The following is a 16,240-nucleotide window of genomic DNA, read 5'->3' as shown; positions in this document are numbered from 1 at the left end:
TTTGCATCAGTCTGCACGATTTGCATCGGGCATCTGCTACCTTAGGTGTGATTTGTGATTCTCTTGCAAGACCGTAAGGAGAGGATCAGGCCAATGAATATATGAACGCAGAGCTCTTTCGCCACCCAGGCAGCTGCTGGGGCTGCAGAATCCGTGGCTGTGCTGTGGGCTGGGACAGGACCCAAACCTCAGGCTCCTCTCAGCTGTGTGCCAGCCCCACAAGTTGAGTTCAGCTTTGGGGCACGTGATCTCGAGAGAGAGGGCAGCTTCTCTCTGCCCAAAACAACACGGCAGGGAAGGCCACCTGGGGGCAGCAGGGAAGTTTCTGCCTCAGACCAAGGAAGGGCTCTCAGCCCAGGCCACCTGGTGCGCCAGCCATGCCAAGAGGCAGTGGGTGGTCTCGGCCGAGACCCAGAGATGAGAGAAGGGCCTCCTTTCCTGGAGAGCCGGATGCTGGCGCAGGAGGTTGGATGCAGAGAAAGACGCCCAGGCAGAGAGGCCTGGGATGGAAAGAGGGGGGCGTCAGGAGTGTGTGCAGGAGCCAGGCCCTGTGACCAATAGGACTCTGCAGGACTGGGGCCTTCCTAATTTTGTTTTGGAGAGGCAAGGTGCGGCCGCACAGGTGAGGCCGCTTGGGAACTCACAGCACCTGGTGGCAAGAGCTGGGAAGGGATATAAGGTCAGCATTTCCCTTTAGCACTTTGCCACAGCAACATGTTTCTTGCCTTGCTGTGTTTGGCTCCTTGACTCCTTGCTTCCTGATCCTTGGACCCCTGACTTCATGACTCCTTGCTTCTTGATCGTTGAACCCTTGACTTCGTGACTCCTTGCTTCCTGACCCTCGGACCCTTGACTTCGTGACTCCTTGCTTCCTGATCCTCGGACCCCTGCCTTCCTGACTCCTAGCTTCCTGACCCTCAGACCCTTGACTTCGTGACTCCTTGCTTCTTGATTGTTGAACCCTTGACTTCGTGACTCCTTGCTTCCTGACCCTCGGACCCCTGACTTCGTGACTCCTTGCTTCCTGATCCTCGGACCCTTGACCTCGTGACTCCTTTCTTCCTGATCCTCGGACCCTTGACCTCGTGACTCCTTGCATCCTGATCCTCGGACCCTTGACCTTGTGACTCCTTGCTTCCTGACCTTTGAACCTTTGGTTTCTTGACTCCTGGTTTCTTGACGGACGGTGGGCTGGAGCCAGCTGGGGGCCTGCCAATTGTCCCCTGATCCTTGGTTGTATGCCAACATGGTGGTCCTGATCTTTGTAGGTCAAAACCAGCACTTTGTATTGAGCCCGGAAACTAATTGGTAGCTAGTGCAGTTGGACCAGGACTGGTGTAATATGCTCAGACCGTCTTGCTCTGGTGAGCAACCTCTGCAATGACCATCCAAGTAGGACTGGAACCACTGCAAAGCGGTGCCACCCAACCCTAGTTTGGAGAGTCGCTCCAGAAGGATACCATGGTTGATGGTATTGAAAGCCGCTGAGAGGTTGAGAAGAATTAATAGGGACATGTTTCCGTTGTCTCTCTTGACAGAGGTCATCCTACAGGGTGACCAAAGCAGTTAATGTGCCAAAACCAGGCCTAAACCCTGACTGACATGGATCTTCCAAAAGGGCCTGGATCTCTCTTAAAGCCATCCAAGTTGGTGGCCACCACTGCTTCCTGTGGCAGAGAGTTCCACAGCTTAACTATTGTGGGATGTGAAACACAGAGCAGACAAGTACAACATCCCTAGAGTGGACATAAAAAGGGGATGTCTGGACCAGCCAGTCGGAACTTCCTGTTTCTCCTGTCTGGGACAGACCTCCTCTGCATATGACTAGAGGTGGGTGTGACCTCACCTGCCCAGGTAACAAAAAAGCAGGACTGGTCAGCCACCTCTCTCTCTCTCTCTCTCTCTCTCTCTGACCACATTGGTCAAAGAAGCAACATCTGCTTAGCCTAAGATGCTCTCTTGGCATCTTCCAGCCAAAATAGGACAAAGGGACTATCTCTTTATGAGATAAATTCCAGGTATATTACTTTTATAGCTTAAGTCTGCCTTCTGGGATCCATCTGTGAACAGAATGTGAGTGAGTGAGTAAACTCTTTTTATACTTTTATAGAAGACTGTGTTGTGTCTTATCTTTTTATGAAGGGACTAAAGGGGAAATTACCAAGGAAACTTATTTTAGAGGCTTTAGCGATCCTGAGCAAACGCATCCGCTGTGCAAGTTTAAAAAGGGGAATGTTACTCTGCTAAATTGTATAACTTGTTAACACAAGTTGGAAAGGATGTAATCAAACAATATATCCTCTCCTGTATCCCTGAACATTCCCACAACTATGCACTTTGCGAAGAAGCCCTTCCCTTGTCCCAAATCTTCCAGCATTCACCTTCATTGGATCTTCACCGGTTCCAGCTTTTTGAGAGAGGAAAATAATTCTGTCTGCTTTTTCCATGCAATGCATAATTCTACCGTGTTGTCTCTTCCTGGTCTTCTCTCTAAACTAAAAAGTCCCTGGGTTCTGCAAGCTTCCTGCAGAGTGGAGCAACTCCACACCCTTGATGATTTCGGTTTCTGTTTCCTGAACCTGAGAGACAGGAGGGATGTGTGTGTCCTACTCACCCAGAGCTGCCAGCACCACCACAGCCACAATGAGCAAGACGACAAAGACATACAGGACTTTCACGGACGTCTGCAGGGTCAGGGTCTTCTCGCACTGGCTGCAGTTGGTCCTCATCCGGCCTGGATTGGGGAGGGAGCACAAAACAGATGGGAGACTATTGTTGTTTTTTAATGTATTTTTATTAAAGATTTTCTTGGTTTACAAAAGTATGTGCAATATCTCTCTCTCTCTCTCTCTCTCTCTCTCTCTCTCTCTCTTAAGCAAAATTTTTTACAGATCAGTTTCATTTGTTGAGACATTAGGAAGATAGAGTAGGGAGAAAGGTTGTTTTCTGCTGCTCCAGAGAAGCAGACACGGAGCAATGGATCCAAACTACAAGAAAGAAGATTCCACCTAAACATTAGGAAGAACTTCCTGACAGTAAGAGCTGTTTGACAGTGGAATTTGCTGCCAAGGAGTGTGGTGGAGTCTCCTTCTTTGAAGGTCTTTAAGCGGAGGCTTGACAACCATATGTCAGGAGTGCTCTGATGGTGTTTCCTGCTTGGCAGGGGGTTGGACTCGATGGCCCTTGTGGTCTCTTCCAACTCTAGGATTCTATGATTCTAAGATGTTTCTATTTTACTTAATATATGTGGGATTTTGTCTCAGCGTTGCTTGTGCAGGTTCTCTGCTATTCACTTGTGTTCCTTTGGTGGTGAGAGAGGTTGGGGTTGGCCCAGGGTGTGGCTGTTCATTTGTGGTTGGCTGTGGTGGTCTTTGTTTTCATGTGTGAGTGAGGTGGGTGGGTGTTTTGGATCAGGTTACCCATATTGATTTGTATGCTGTTGGTGGATTTTTGTCATTGTCTTGTTGGGCTGTGTAAGGGACCCGGGTGGCGCTGTGGGTTAAACCACAGAGCCTAGGACTTGCCGATCAGAAGGTCAACGGTTCGAATCCCCATGATGGGGTGAGCTCCCATTGCTCGGTCGCTGCTCCTGCCAACCTAGCAGTTCGAAAGCACGTCCAAGTGCAAGTAGATAAATAGGTACCGCTCTGGCGGGAAGGTAAATGGCGTTTTCCGTGCGCTGCTCTGGTTCGCCAGAAGTGGCTTAGTCCTGCTGGCCACATGACCCAGAAGCTGTACGCCGGCTCCCTCAGCCAACCCCAGAATCGGCCACGACTGGACCTAATGGTCAGGGTCCTTTTGTTGGGCTGTGTATGTGATAAAGGGGAGCCATACCGGGGTGAAGGCGTCTTCTTCTATTTGTCCCCGTGTCAGTTTCAGTTTATTGGTTATTTTTTCTAGTAGGGCTGTTTCCCATGCTATTTTGCACCATTGGTCCATGCTTACTCCTGACAGGTCTCTTCAGTGTCTGGCTATGATGTTTCTGGCTGCTGAAAGTAGGTGGGTTATGAGTTCTTTGTGGTGTAAATGGGCATTATTGTCTTGGAAGATGTTTAGCAGGGCCAATTCTGGGGAGGTTTCTAATACTTGCTTAGTTATTTTACATATTTCTCGTACGGCTGTTCTGCAGAATAGATGGATTTTGGGGCACTCGATGGGAGACTATTGTGTGTCTAGCAAAGGTGTTTGTGCATCAGTGTCAAGTTTAAATGTCTTAATCAGAAATGCTGGAGTTTACATTTGTCTGGAGGTCTCTCCCCTGGCCTGAAAACTCCACCCCCACCCACAGATGATCCAGAAAGCTTGTTGGCATCATAGAATCATAGAACTGGAAGGGGGGGTCCCCAAGGGGGCATCTAGTCCAACCCCCTGAAATGCAGGAATCTCAGCTAAAGCGTTCATGACAGTTAATTATCACAGCCGACTTTCTGCTCAGTAGCTGCCCATGCTCAGGTTCCCTTCTTTAGTGCATGCCGGGGTGTGGACACACCATAACTTTAAAGCACATTCTTTCCCTCAAATAATTCTGGTCATTGCATTATTTTATAAGCCTTCTCTTGCTTGCCGTTTCTCCAGACTAAGAAGTCCTAAACGCTGCAGTCTCCCTTTGCAAGGGAATCCCTCTGTCCCCTTGATAATTTTTGATCACGTTCATCTGACTGCTCCGATAGCATCACGAGCACAAATAGTAATGTTCAGTAAAAAGGATGTCTGGAGGGACCCTGGTCTGCCCCACAGAGGACCTTAAGGTCCACAAATGACAATATTTTGGAGGTCCCAAGTCACAAGGTGGTTAGATTGGTCTCAACTAGGGCCAGGGCCTTTTCAGTACTGGCCCCGACTTGGTGGAACGCTCTGTCACAAGAGACCAGGGCCCTGTGAGACTTGACATCTTTCCGCAGGGCCTGCGAGACAGAGCTGTTCCACCAGGCCTTTGGTCTGGACTCAGTCTGACCCTTATGTTTCCCTCCCCTTATGGTCTTGATCTATGGGCTACTTTTAAAACGAGGCTGCATTTTAAATTGCATTTTAACCTGCATTTTAAAATGGTTTTTTCCTATTATGTTTTCACTGTGATTTTATTGGTGTTAGCCGCCCTGAGTCCGCCTCTGGCTGGGGAGGGTGGGTAATAATAAAAAGTAATAATATTTTTAAATTATTTAATTAATAAAAAAATAATAAAAATTATTAAAGCTGTATGAGGAGTCCTAGTTCATATTACGTTGCTGCCTCCGCTGCCACTTTTTCTTGAATATCTTGTTGAAATGTTAGGGTTCATTATTGTTCCACAAGATGTGTACCACTTTAAAAGTAGGAGTGCATATCCTGGCCTAGTTTTCACAGCTGTTTAGCAGTGTATCGGGTGCGGATAAGTCACTGTAATTAGCTGTGTCAGAAATTGTGAATGATATATACTGTGCAATATGTACCTTCCTCTCCCCTGGTGAATGGATGGGTGATGATTATAGACACAATGCAAGATGTGTGTTAGAGGAGTTTTGTTATTAAACGATGCCAAAGGTATTTTTGTGTCTCTTCAGGGATTCCATCCGTTTAGTCTACTCTGCCCGCACGCTGTGGCATGTTTCAAATGCCCAGTACTTTTATGTATGTTCCTTCTCTTACCATCACCGCTTGCAAGCATGCGAGCGTACACACACACACACACACACACTCTTCTTTTGGGCACTAACACACTCCCTGCCCAGCTGCTCTTACCATTTGGCCTGTATCTGAAAGATGGCATCTCGTCGTCTTCTCCAATGAGGTCTTCCTCTGAAATACAAAACGAAAACATTGTTTTGTTAAAAATTAAGAAGGACAAAGTGACGACGGTTTGACTGCACCCCAGAATGCGCACCCCTTCGTTGACTCCTGAGACAGACAGGTGCCAATCAACCTACTCTGAATTTTTGGTCCGGAACTTCCTTCTGACCCACTTCCCTTGAGGCTTCCAGCCTTTTTCGAAAGCGCTAGATGGCCAAGTACAACCGGGATGCTTCGGGGGAAAGAGCAAAGAGCTCAACCCCCCCCCCCGGCTCTGTGTTTCTTGGACGCTGTGGTTCATTTAAGAGATGAGGGCGCACCAGGGATTTCTTTGCCAGCCGCAAGCCGGGCACTCTGACAAGGAGAATAAGAGCTGGCAGAGACGTCGGCCATCGAGGGATGAAGAAGACAGACGAAAGATTTCAAGAGCCCTCGGAGCGGGTTCCTCACCCAAAGCAGCTAGGCTTATGGTTTACAAACATACACACTGTTGTGGGCAGGGGTAGGGGGTCAGTCTAGATGATGCCCTGTGTCCCCCCTTCCAATTCCTGTGCTAGTCAGACAAGTTTAGTTACACAACAAGGACCTTCGCTGGCCCCTTGAGTGTCCTCATCAACATCTCAAAAGAGGGAGCCAGGATGTGAGAGACGCAACTAAGTGAGGGGTTCCTTCGTGCTAATGCCACCTGGCTGCTAGGTAGGGGCGCGCAGTATTGTGGGTGAGCAGGGGTGCCAACTTGAATAAAATATTGGGGGGCCCAGGCAAACCCCACCCCACATAATCAAGGACATGACACGGGACACACGCACCATTTGAATGGCAACGCCCATCAGTCTTGGGGCCCCCCGGACACCTGAAATATTTTATTGGGGAGGGTGAAGGGACTTCAGCTCCTAGGAGTTGGCGCCCATGTTTGTGAGGAACAGTGGAGGTTGGGTATGTTTATTTATTCTTATTTTTTCTTTATTTGCATTGTATTTGCGAACTTAGTTTTTCATGCCTAGTCAAAAGCAGAATTTCGGGAGAATTAAGGTAAGACAGTGCCATATGCTGCAGCCGTTGAAACTGATTAATAGTTCAGAAATACCCATTTAAACCTCTTTTTATATCCTCCTGTAAAACACACACACACACATTGAATCTGCATTGCTTTGTTTGTGTGTTTTGCAGTTAATTACATCTTCTATTTAACACTATTGTTTTTAACACTTGATTGGAAGCCGCCCAGAGTGGCTGGGGAAAATCAGCCAGATGGGTGGGGTATAAATAATAAATTATTATTATATAATTATTATTCTAAAAAACAGTTTTAAAAGGAAATGAAATGTGTAATTACCAAATGTTTCCCTGGTGACAAAGTTGGTTTAGGTGTTGGGGTTTAGCTGCTTTGGTGGGAGCGTGGAGAGATCCCTCTCCTAATTTTGTGGGTTGTTACAAGGAAGAAATCACCAAAGCCATCACAGCGTACAAGAATTTGCAGAAAGAAAAAAGAAAAAAGTAAAGTTCTGCTTCTGGGGGGTGGGAATGACTAACATTTGATAGCTAACATTTGATAAACTAGCCGCTGCTGGTCTGAAGACTAAATAAAAAATAAAAAAATTAAATTGGAAAATGCAGCTCACATTATAGTAAAGGTAAAGGGACCCCTGACCTTTAGGTCCAGTCGTGACCGACTCTGGGGTTGTGGCGCTCATCTCGCTTTACTGGCCGAGGGAGCTGGCGTACGGGTCCGGGTCATGTGGCCAGCATGACTAAGCCGCTTCTGGCGAACCAGAGCAGCGCACGGAAACGCCGTTTACCTTCCCGTCACAGAGGTACCTATTTATCTTCTTGCACTTTGACGTGCTTTCGAACTGCTAGGTTGGCAGGAGCAGGGACCGAGCAACCGGAGCTCAACCCGTCGCGGGGATTCGAACCACCGACCTTCTGATCGGCAAGTCCTAAGCTCTGTGGTTTAACCCACAGCGCCACCCGCGTCCCTTTTGACATTATAGTAGTCTCCCATTATTAGGTGTTGGGTATGTTTAGAAGGAAAAAGAGGACACTGAGAGGAGATAGCCCTTGAGATGTTGGAAGATGGCTCTCCTATCACATGGAAGAGGGACCTCTGGGTATTGGGTGCTATATAAATTCAATAAATAATAAAAAATAATAATAAAGATTTTCTCCTGCTCTTGGAGGGTAGGACTCGAACCCATGGCTTCAAGTGACCAGAAAGGAGTTTACGACTCAACACATGGAAAAAACTTTCTGAGAGTAAGAGCTGTTCAACAGTAGCACAGACTCCCTTGTGAATTCTCCTTGGAGGTTTTTAAGCAGAGATTGGAGGGCCATCTCTCATGGGTGCTCTAGCCGAGATTCCTGCCTTGCAGGGGGTTGGGCTGGATGACCTTTGGGGGTCCCTTGCAGCTTTACACTTCTATGATTCTAGATGGACCAATGGTCCGGCCTTGTATAAGGCAGCTATGGATGAGGGGGAAGGTTTCATTTCCAAAGGCACTCAGGGCACAGTTTATTTCAGCACCGTCTGCTATTGATTTTTCCTTTCCCTCTTGATCCTGTCTCATGGCTCCATAAAGCCGAGGGGGGCTGGCGATAGGGCCATAAAAAAACAATGAAACACCTCAAAGCCAAATCAGAAATGCAACTCACGCCTTATATTTGAAAGCAACATAAGCCAGTCTCCCCCAACCTGGCGTCTCCCAGATGTTTCGAACTGCAAATCTGATCGGTCCCAGAATATTGTGATAGAATTTTATGGTCTTAGATATATGGTAATGTTCATAAGTGTACCAACCAAGCACATACATAGATCAGCAGAGGAAGACCGACCTGGAACCATTTTGGTTCCAGGTCGGTCTTCCCGGTCTTCCTTCCTAAACTGAGCAAATGTTTTCTCTGCGAGGTCAAAGTGGAAAAGCCTCCCCATTGTCTTTTCCTTCACAAATCCTGTCTTAAGGGTATGTCTGTGCATGAATAGGGTGTCAGCCTGTGACCTGGCCCAGGAACTAAGTATTCATCACTACAAAAGACTGGCCAGGCTACCCAGGAAATCCAATTAAGTGAGCATTAACAGGTAACCTGCCAGACAGCAGATAAACAAGGACAGGAGAAAAACAATATTTAAATTTCTGATTTAGACCACCTTTTTGTGATGTAGGTATGATGTATCTGAGGGGTGGTCTTAGGTTACACCCCTTCTGTGATGTATGTATGATGTTTCTGCAGGTGGTCTTGATCTACAGGATGGGAATTTCAAAAGTCTTTATAAGGCCTTGCCCGCCATTGTTCTGGGTTCCTCCTCTCTCCTGCGTGTGAGGGGAGCACCCTGTTGCAACAGATCAATAAAGATCAAGCTTACTAGCTGCTTTGCTTCTCAATATTCTCTGGTTGGCCTCTGTTCTTTTCTCCAACCAATAGGGAACCTACGTAAGGACTCTATATGGCCTCTTGGATACCCCATAAGGGAAAAGGGCAATTTTTGTTTACAACAATGTACAGGAATAGTGGAAACGGCTTTATGTTGAGTCAGGCTTGTACACACTGGTTGGCAGCGGCTCTCCGGGGTTTCGGGCAAGCCCTTCCTGCAGATGCCAGCGGGGAGTGAATCAATTTGGAACTCCCTGCCACTTGACGCCAGGCAAACGCTCTCCCTGTGCTTTTTTCAAGCACCGGCTAAAAACATTTCTGCTTAGGCAAGCCTCTCCAGACATGCAGAATGTGGACTTCTAAAAATCTGTTTTTAGTTGATTGGTGATTCTATATTATGAATGACTTACAGAGTTGTTTTTAAGTGGTGTATAAATTTTGTGAAATAAATACATCCATAAACCTGGGTGCTAAACAGATGGCCCCGGGGAGTTGTAGTTCAAAGATTCTGAATGGCACCCGCTTGCTGGAGGCTGATGGAATCCATTAGCAGCAAACCAATGTCTCAGTTTGAGGGGGGAAACAGATAATCACCGGTCACAAATTCAGACCCATTCCTCCAAGTGCCTACTAGGGTTAAAAAATTAAAAAGAGATGGTTTGACTTGCTCTGTCAGCAACACAAGACTGGCGGACGTTTCTGAGCCAGAAAATAAAAATAAAAGGACAAACCAAGAGACTCAAAGAATCATAGAATGGTGGAGTTGGAATCCAATGAAACTGAATGTTGGGGTTTTCGGGAGAGATAAAACGATTTCTGCACGCAGCACAGAATTAAACCTGAAGCAGCGTCTCCACCCCCATCATTCAGCCTGGACATTGAGGTCCAGCTCCGAGGGCCTTCTGGCGGTTCCCTCGCTGCGAGAAGCCAAGTTACAGGGAACCAGCGGAGGGCCTTCTCGGTGGTGGCACCCTCCCTGTGGAACGCCCTCCCACCAGATGTGAAGGAAATAAGCAGTTATCCCATCTTTAGAAGACATCTGAAGGCAGCCCTGTTTAGGGAAGTTTTTAATGTTTGAAGTTTTATTCTGTTATTGGTGTTGGAAGCCACCCAGAGTGACTGGGAAAACCCAGCCAGATGTGCAGGGTATAAATAATAAATTATTATTATTATTATCATTGGTTATTTCAACTCGCTTGTGCAAACAACTCAGAGGCCATGAAAGAAGGAAGGTTAACACTTCCGGGTTGGCGCCTCTGGCAATGGCGGATTTCCTCTGATCGGGAGGAATCCGCTCCGTGGAAATCAGGGTCTGAACTGCCACGGCGAGGCGGAGACCCATTAAAAACCACAGGCGGGAGAAGCCTGTGGACGTGGGATTCAGCTGGCACCTTTTGCACCTCCCCTACTCGCGGGGAAACCCGGTTTCGGGGATCCGGAGTGACGTGGGGTGAGTGGCGCGGTGCTTCGAATCGACTGCTTCTTTCACGGAGTGAAGCCGCATTGCTGTTGCCGGAGAGCGCTGACTTTTTCCTGTGGACAATTGGATTTTAAACAACTGCCCGTGAGTAGAACAGAAAATTGGACTATGAAATTTCTTAATTTGGCACTGAAGCAGGAAGGTCTAAACAGGAAGTCCGCCTTCCGCTTTTGTAAATAGATTGAAGCAAAGACATGGCAAGCTAGAGTCTGGAAAGTCGTTTGTAAAGGATTAAATTTTCATCATTTAAAATTACTGAACCCCCCTTGGAAGCAGGAGAAGAGGGGGGAACCTTTTTTAGACTGTCTAAACCTGCAGAAGAGAGAGTAAAGAAAGGTAAATTTCCACCGTCTTGAACCTGGGAGTGGGGTGTCAGGACAGACGTTTTGGGGAAGTTCATTGACTGTGGACAAACATTTTTGACAGATAGTCAAAAGAAGAGAAACATATTGATTCCATTGTTCCCTTTCGCATTTGAAAGGAACAAAATATCTGAAAAAGGAAAACTTTGTTGCTAGATCTGCTTTTAAAAAGAAGAAGAAGAAGAAGATGGATACAAATAGAAATTGTTTCCCCTAGAGGGAGCCTGTGAAACTGTTATTAGAGTCGAACTGGGGAGCTTTGCAGCTGTAGAGATTAAAGATCGTGGGACCAGACTTCGACCTTGAACAAGAATGTGCTTAGAGGAGGCTTTGGTGCTTGCTCTCTGCAAGACAAGTGCTTTATTGGAACAGTTACATGAGAAGATGGATTTGATGACTGTTGCGGTCGGAAATTTTGGACAGGCAGTGGGTACCTATATAGAACCCACTCAGAATTAATCCAGGAATGTGCTTTGACAGATCAGATAAAGGAGGAGGTTGTTGCTGGACCTCAAGTAGAAGAAATGGAGAGAGCTGTGGCCCAGCAGGAACATGAGTTGTTGGATTCGACGAATGAACCTGGAAAAAGTCAGATTTGGAGAGATGGAGTTCTGTTTGGCTTGGAGATGGGGGGGCTGGATGGATCGCCCTATGCAGGGATGTTTTGACCTTTCGAGTCTGGCTTTGGGCCGGGGGGAGTTCGGAGTTGTGGGGGCCCTTAACTTTGGAGGGACTTTGAAACATGCCTTTAAATATTATATGGATTTCAGTGTTGACTATGGAAAAGGGGCTGACTTGTCGAGAAGGGACAAAGATATTGTCAAGTTGGAGTCTCCCCGAGTGAAAGGAAGGAAATTAAGAATAAGATCAGCAGAAGACAAAGCTTGGATTCTGCTGGCTGTGTTAAGTTGTGGGTGAACATATCAGACGACACAGCGATTCTTCAAACAGCTCTTGTTTATTCACAGGCCAGAACAGAACTGAACTGAAGGGTTCAGCCAGCCTGCTTATATAGAGCTCCAGTACAACGCAACAGTAACAACTTTCTGTAACTACCCAATCACTGAATGTCACTTTCAATCCCTTATTTGCATATTTGGACCTGAACTATCTACAGTATCTGGTTGGCCATGCTGAGAAGAGATGCTGGAGTAGATGGGCTTTTGGCCTGATCCAGCGGGATCTTATGAGGTCAGGGGCAGGCATCAGTACTGGGCCCTGGCAGATGATGATGAGAATAATAATAATAATAGGGAAAGGGAAAGGGCCCATTAGGTCCAGTCTTGGCTGACTCTGGGGTTGCGGCGCTCGTCTCGCTTTATTGGCCGAGGGAGCTGGCGTACGGCTTCCGGGTCATGTGGCCAGCATGACTAAGCCGCTTCTGGCGAACCAGAGCAGCGCACGGAAACACCATTTACCTTCCTGCCGGAGTGGTACCTATTTATCTACTTGCACTTTGACGTGCTTTCGAACTGCTAGGTTGGCAGGAGCAGGGACCGAGCAACTGGAGCTCACCCGTCGCAGGGATTCGAACCGCCGACCTTCTGATCAGCAAGTCGTAGGCTCTGTGGTTTAACCCACAGCGCCACCCGTGTCATCATCATCATCATCATCATCATCATCATCATCATCATAATTTTTATTTATACCCCAGGGCTCAGGGCGGCTAACCCCAGTAAAATTACAGTAAAAACATAATAGGGAAAAAAACAATTTAAAATACAGGTTAAAATGCAATTTAAATGCAGCCTCATTTTGATAGTAGCCCATAAATCAAAACCGTAAGGGGAGGGAAACATAAGGGCCAGACTGAGTCCAAACCAAAGGCCAGGTGGAACAGCTCTGTCTTGCAGGCCCTGCAGAAAGATGCCCCAGATTGCCAGGTCCTGGTGCTGGCTCTCCTCGCTGCCCTACACACCTGAGACAGGAGCCCCTGTCTTAGCCTCACCCAGGTGGCTGCCCAGAGGGTGGGCGTTGTGTTCCGCCAGGCCTTGCGCCCCCTTGGCATTCTCATGGTTACCATGGGCTTGAGTGCCCGGACTTTGATGTGGATCGAAATCAGTCCAGCAAAGGGGTTTGCAAAGAGCCTTTCAACATCTGACGGGCTTCCTTGGGTCAACAGCTTATGAAACCCCCATCTTCCCTTACATCAACAAGGGGAAGGGAGAAGCGGTCTGGCCAGGTGCAGGCTGTTTTCCAGAGCAGCAGACCTGGCACCTGCATTTATCCTCCTGCGGCGAAGGCAAGCAAATATTTGCCATCTGAAGGACAGAGGGCTCCCAGGTGAAAATCTTAGCGCCGAGTGGCACCCTGGAGATTTGGGGTCCAAAGTCAGAGGCATACGCTGCACCCTGTGGAAAGGATCTGCCAAAGGAGTACCTGTGATCTAGTTGTGTTTCCCATTGTGCCCGATGAAGAGACCTGTGCAGCTCGAAAGCTTGCTTGCACAGGAACAGACTCCCTCGTAAGGTGATGGACTATCGTTCCTTGGAGGTTTTCAAGCAGAGGCTGGATAGCCATCTGTTGGGGATTCTTTCACTGTGATTCCTGCGATCGGGCTAGATGACCTCTGGGGATCCCTTCCAGTGCTACAATTCTATTCCTCCTACCAAATGAGTTGTTTCAGGAAAGGGCCAAGTTGCTTCTCTGCCTGGAGGCATAGAAACTGATAGCCTTATTCAATTTGTCTAATCTGACTTTAAAGCCATAAAAATTACTAGATGCCACAGGAATTTGTGGTGTTGAATTCCAAAGCGCTGTGTGAATCATAGAGCTGCCGTGTTGGAAGAGACCATCCAAGGACGGAATTGTTGTTGCAGGAATTTATGTATAGGTTGGGGGGGGGGCTGCCCCTCCAGCAGATATCCTGCACATGCAGCCCACTACCAAACCCAGTGCAATCACTTTTGTGACTTTTGTGATTTGTCTCCACAAAACACCCCATCACAGTTTCTTCCTATCTATTCAAAGGGCCTCTGCTGCATGATACCAAATGTAAGAATTAACTGATAAATGTATCTATGTACTGGCTCACTGGGGAAACTTCAGAAATTCCTATAGACATGTGAGCTCAGCTACTCAGCAGCCCCTCTGCCTGGGTGATATTCCTGGCATCCTGATACCTGAGTGCAAGACAGGTAGCCATTCCAGAAAGAACAAACCCAGATGAAGACAAAAGGGTGTGATGAACTTGGCTGGGAAACAGGGAAATGTAAAGATCTCTTTTGTTACACTAGAGGGGTGTTTGGTGGAGGGCAAGGGGAACCATGGGGCAGGGTCCAGGATGCTCAGATTACTGCCACCAGACCTCCCCTTTCATGATGTAACCGTGATGTATGAGTGATGTAGTTTGGGGGGGGTGTAACATGGGGATTAGGTAAAGGTAAAAGGACCACTGACCATTAGGTCCAGTTGTGGCTGACTCTGGGGTTGCGGCACTCATCTCGCTTTATTGGCCGAGGGAGCCGGCGTACAGCTTCCGGGTCATGTGGCCAGCATGACTAAGCCACTTCAGGCGAACCAGAGCAGTGCATGGAAACGCCGTTTACCTTCCCGCCGGAGCGGTACCTATTTATCTACTTGCACTTGAAGTGCTTTCGAACTGCTAGGTTGGCAGGAGCAAGGACTGAGCAACGGGAGTTCACCCCGTCGTGGGGATTCAAACCGCCGACCTTCTGATCGGCAAGTCCTAGGCTCTGCGGTTTAACCCACAGCGCCACCCGCGTCACAACTTGGGGATTAGCAGCTAATAAAAGTCTGGGGGCTTTTTTGTTCGGGGCTTCCGTCTTGTTCCACCTGGTGGCAGGTGGGAGTCCTGTCGCAACAGTCTTCAGTAAAGACCAAGCCTACTGGCTGCTGTTTTGCTTTGGTATTCCTGGCTGGGGTCCTTGTTTTTTGTCCAAGGGAGCCCTCAGATTTCTCCACTAACAGTGTGAATCTGCCTGCTTGGCTACATGATCCTCACAGGGGTCTAGCTTTAGGAGCTGAGAAGAGGAAAAGGTTTCTCTGCCTATTCTCCCCATGCCTGTGAATAGTTTTCTAAACCTCTGTCACATACCCCTTTATTTGCCCCAAATTATCATCATCATCATCATCTTCATCATCAAATTAATAAGCTCCAAACCCAGTCTGGGATCCACAGAAATGCTCATCAAAGTCCAGCCCAATACTCAGCCCTTCCTCTTCCCCAGCATAATTGCAGATTGTCTCTCTTCTGAGTGATTACAGCATGGAAGGGGTCCACAAATATCAGGGTGAACTCCAGGAGGCCTTTGAAGGAGAGCAAACAAGGACCAGGCCCTCCATTTGGAAATGAGATGATTGCTAGCTTAAACTCCCAGGACTGGTGAGTTTGCGAGATGCAGGCCTTTAATTTATTTATTGATTGTAAACTCCGGGTTGGGGATCTGGTAATGATGGGGTTCTGTTAGCCAAAAATGAAGCTCTGCAGTGCGTGCAAGACGAAGAGAGCTCCGAATCTTTGTTTGGACAGGAGCAGCTTTTAAGGCAAAGAAACAGGGATTGTTCTGCATATCATCTGGGTGGGGGGCTGGAGTTAGGGCAGGGGGCTGGAATCCACAGATCTGGAAGAATGACTCAGGGTCTGGTCTAGTTGCCCAACTCCCATTCATTTGCAAAAAGGAGACATTGCAAGTATCCAATGCAGCTGAATGCTGGAAGATTTGGGAAAGATAAAAGAAACTTCATCTTCACGCTGCACATTGTTAAACTATGGAACTCCCTGTCACAGGAGGCAGTGATGGCAGCCAACCTAGATGGCTTTGAAAGAGGATTAGACAGATTTGTGGAGGAGGATATAAATTGTGATAAGAATTTTAAGGTCTTAGATATATAATGTACCAACCAAGCACATACATAGATCAGCACAGGAAGACCGACCTGAAACCAATTTTGATTCCCAGACTGACCAAATGTTTTCTCTGCAAGGTCAAAGGAAAATGGAAAAGCCTCCCCATTGTCTTTTCCTTCACAAATCCTGTCTTAAGGGTATGTCTGTGTTTGAATAGGGTGTGAGCCTGTGACATGGCCCAGGAACTAAGTATTTATCATTACAAAAGACTGGCCAGGCTCCCCAGGGTATCCAATCAAGTGAGCATTAATAGGTAACCTGTCAGATGAGATAAACAATGCACTCAGATTTCTGCTGTAGACCGCCTTTTCTGTGATGTAAGTATGATGTATGGAGGGGCGGTCTTGAGCTCCAGGGCAGGGAATTTAAAATGTCTATATAAGGGTGGGCACA

The 16,240-nt window shown here is 47.5% G+C and overlaps 1 protein-coding gene across 2 annotated transcripts in view; it reads right to left on the bottom strand.

Moving 5' to 3' along the window:
• Window positions 1-16,240, bottom strand: part of SCARA3 (scavenger receptor class A member 3) — an 83,390-nt gene that overhangs the window by 63,194 nt on the left and 3,956 nt on the right. For both annotated transcript variants that reach the window (XR_014523552.1, XM_083494463.1), the window contains exons 2-3: window positions 5,719-5,775; window positions 2,615-2,734 (exon numbers count right to left, since the gene is read on the bottom strand). Coding sequence is in view for 1 of the 2 variants with exons in the window: in XM_083494463.1 (XP_083350589.1) it covers window positions 2,615-2,734; window positions 5,719-5,775 (177 nt within the window). In the remaining variant the exon portion in view is untranslated. The remainder of the gene's footprint in view (window positions 1-2,614; window positions 2,735-5,718; window positions 5,776-16,240) is intronic.

The sequence above is a fragment of the Podarcis liolepis genome, assembly GCF_965112155.1.
Source record: "Podarcis liolepis genome assembly, chromosome: 3".
In the NCBI taxonomy this organism is placed as follows: domain Eukaryota; kingdom Metazoa; phylum Chordata; class Lepidosauria; order Squamata; family Lacertidae; genus Podarcis; species Podarcis liolepis.
The sequence above is the reverse complement of the archived record's forward strand: the minus strand, read 5'-3'. Positions and strand labels throughout refer to the sequence as shown.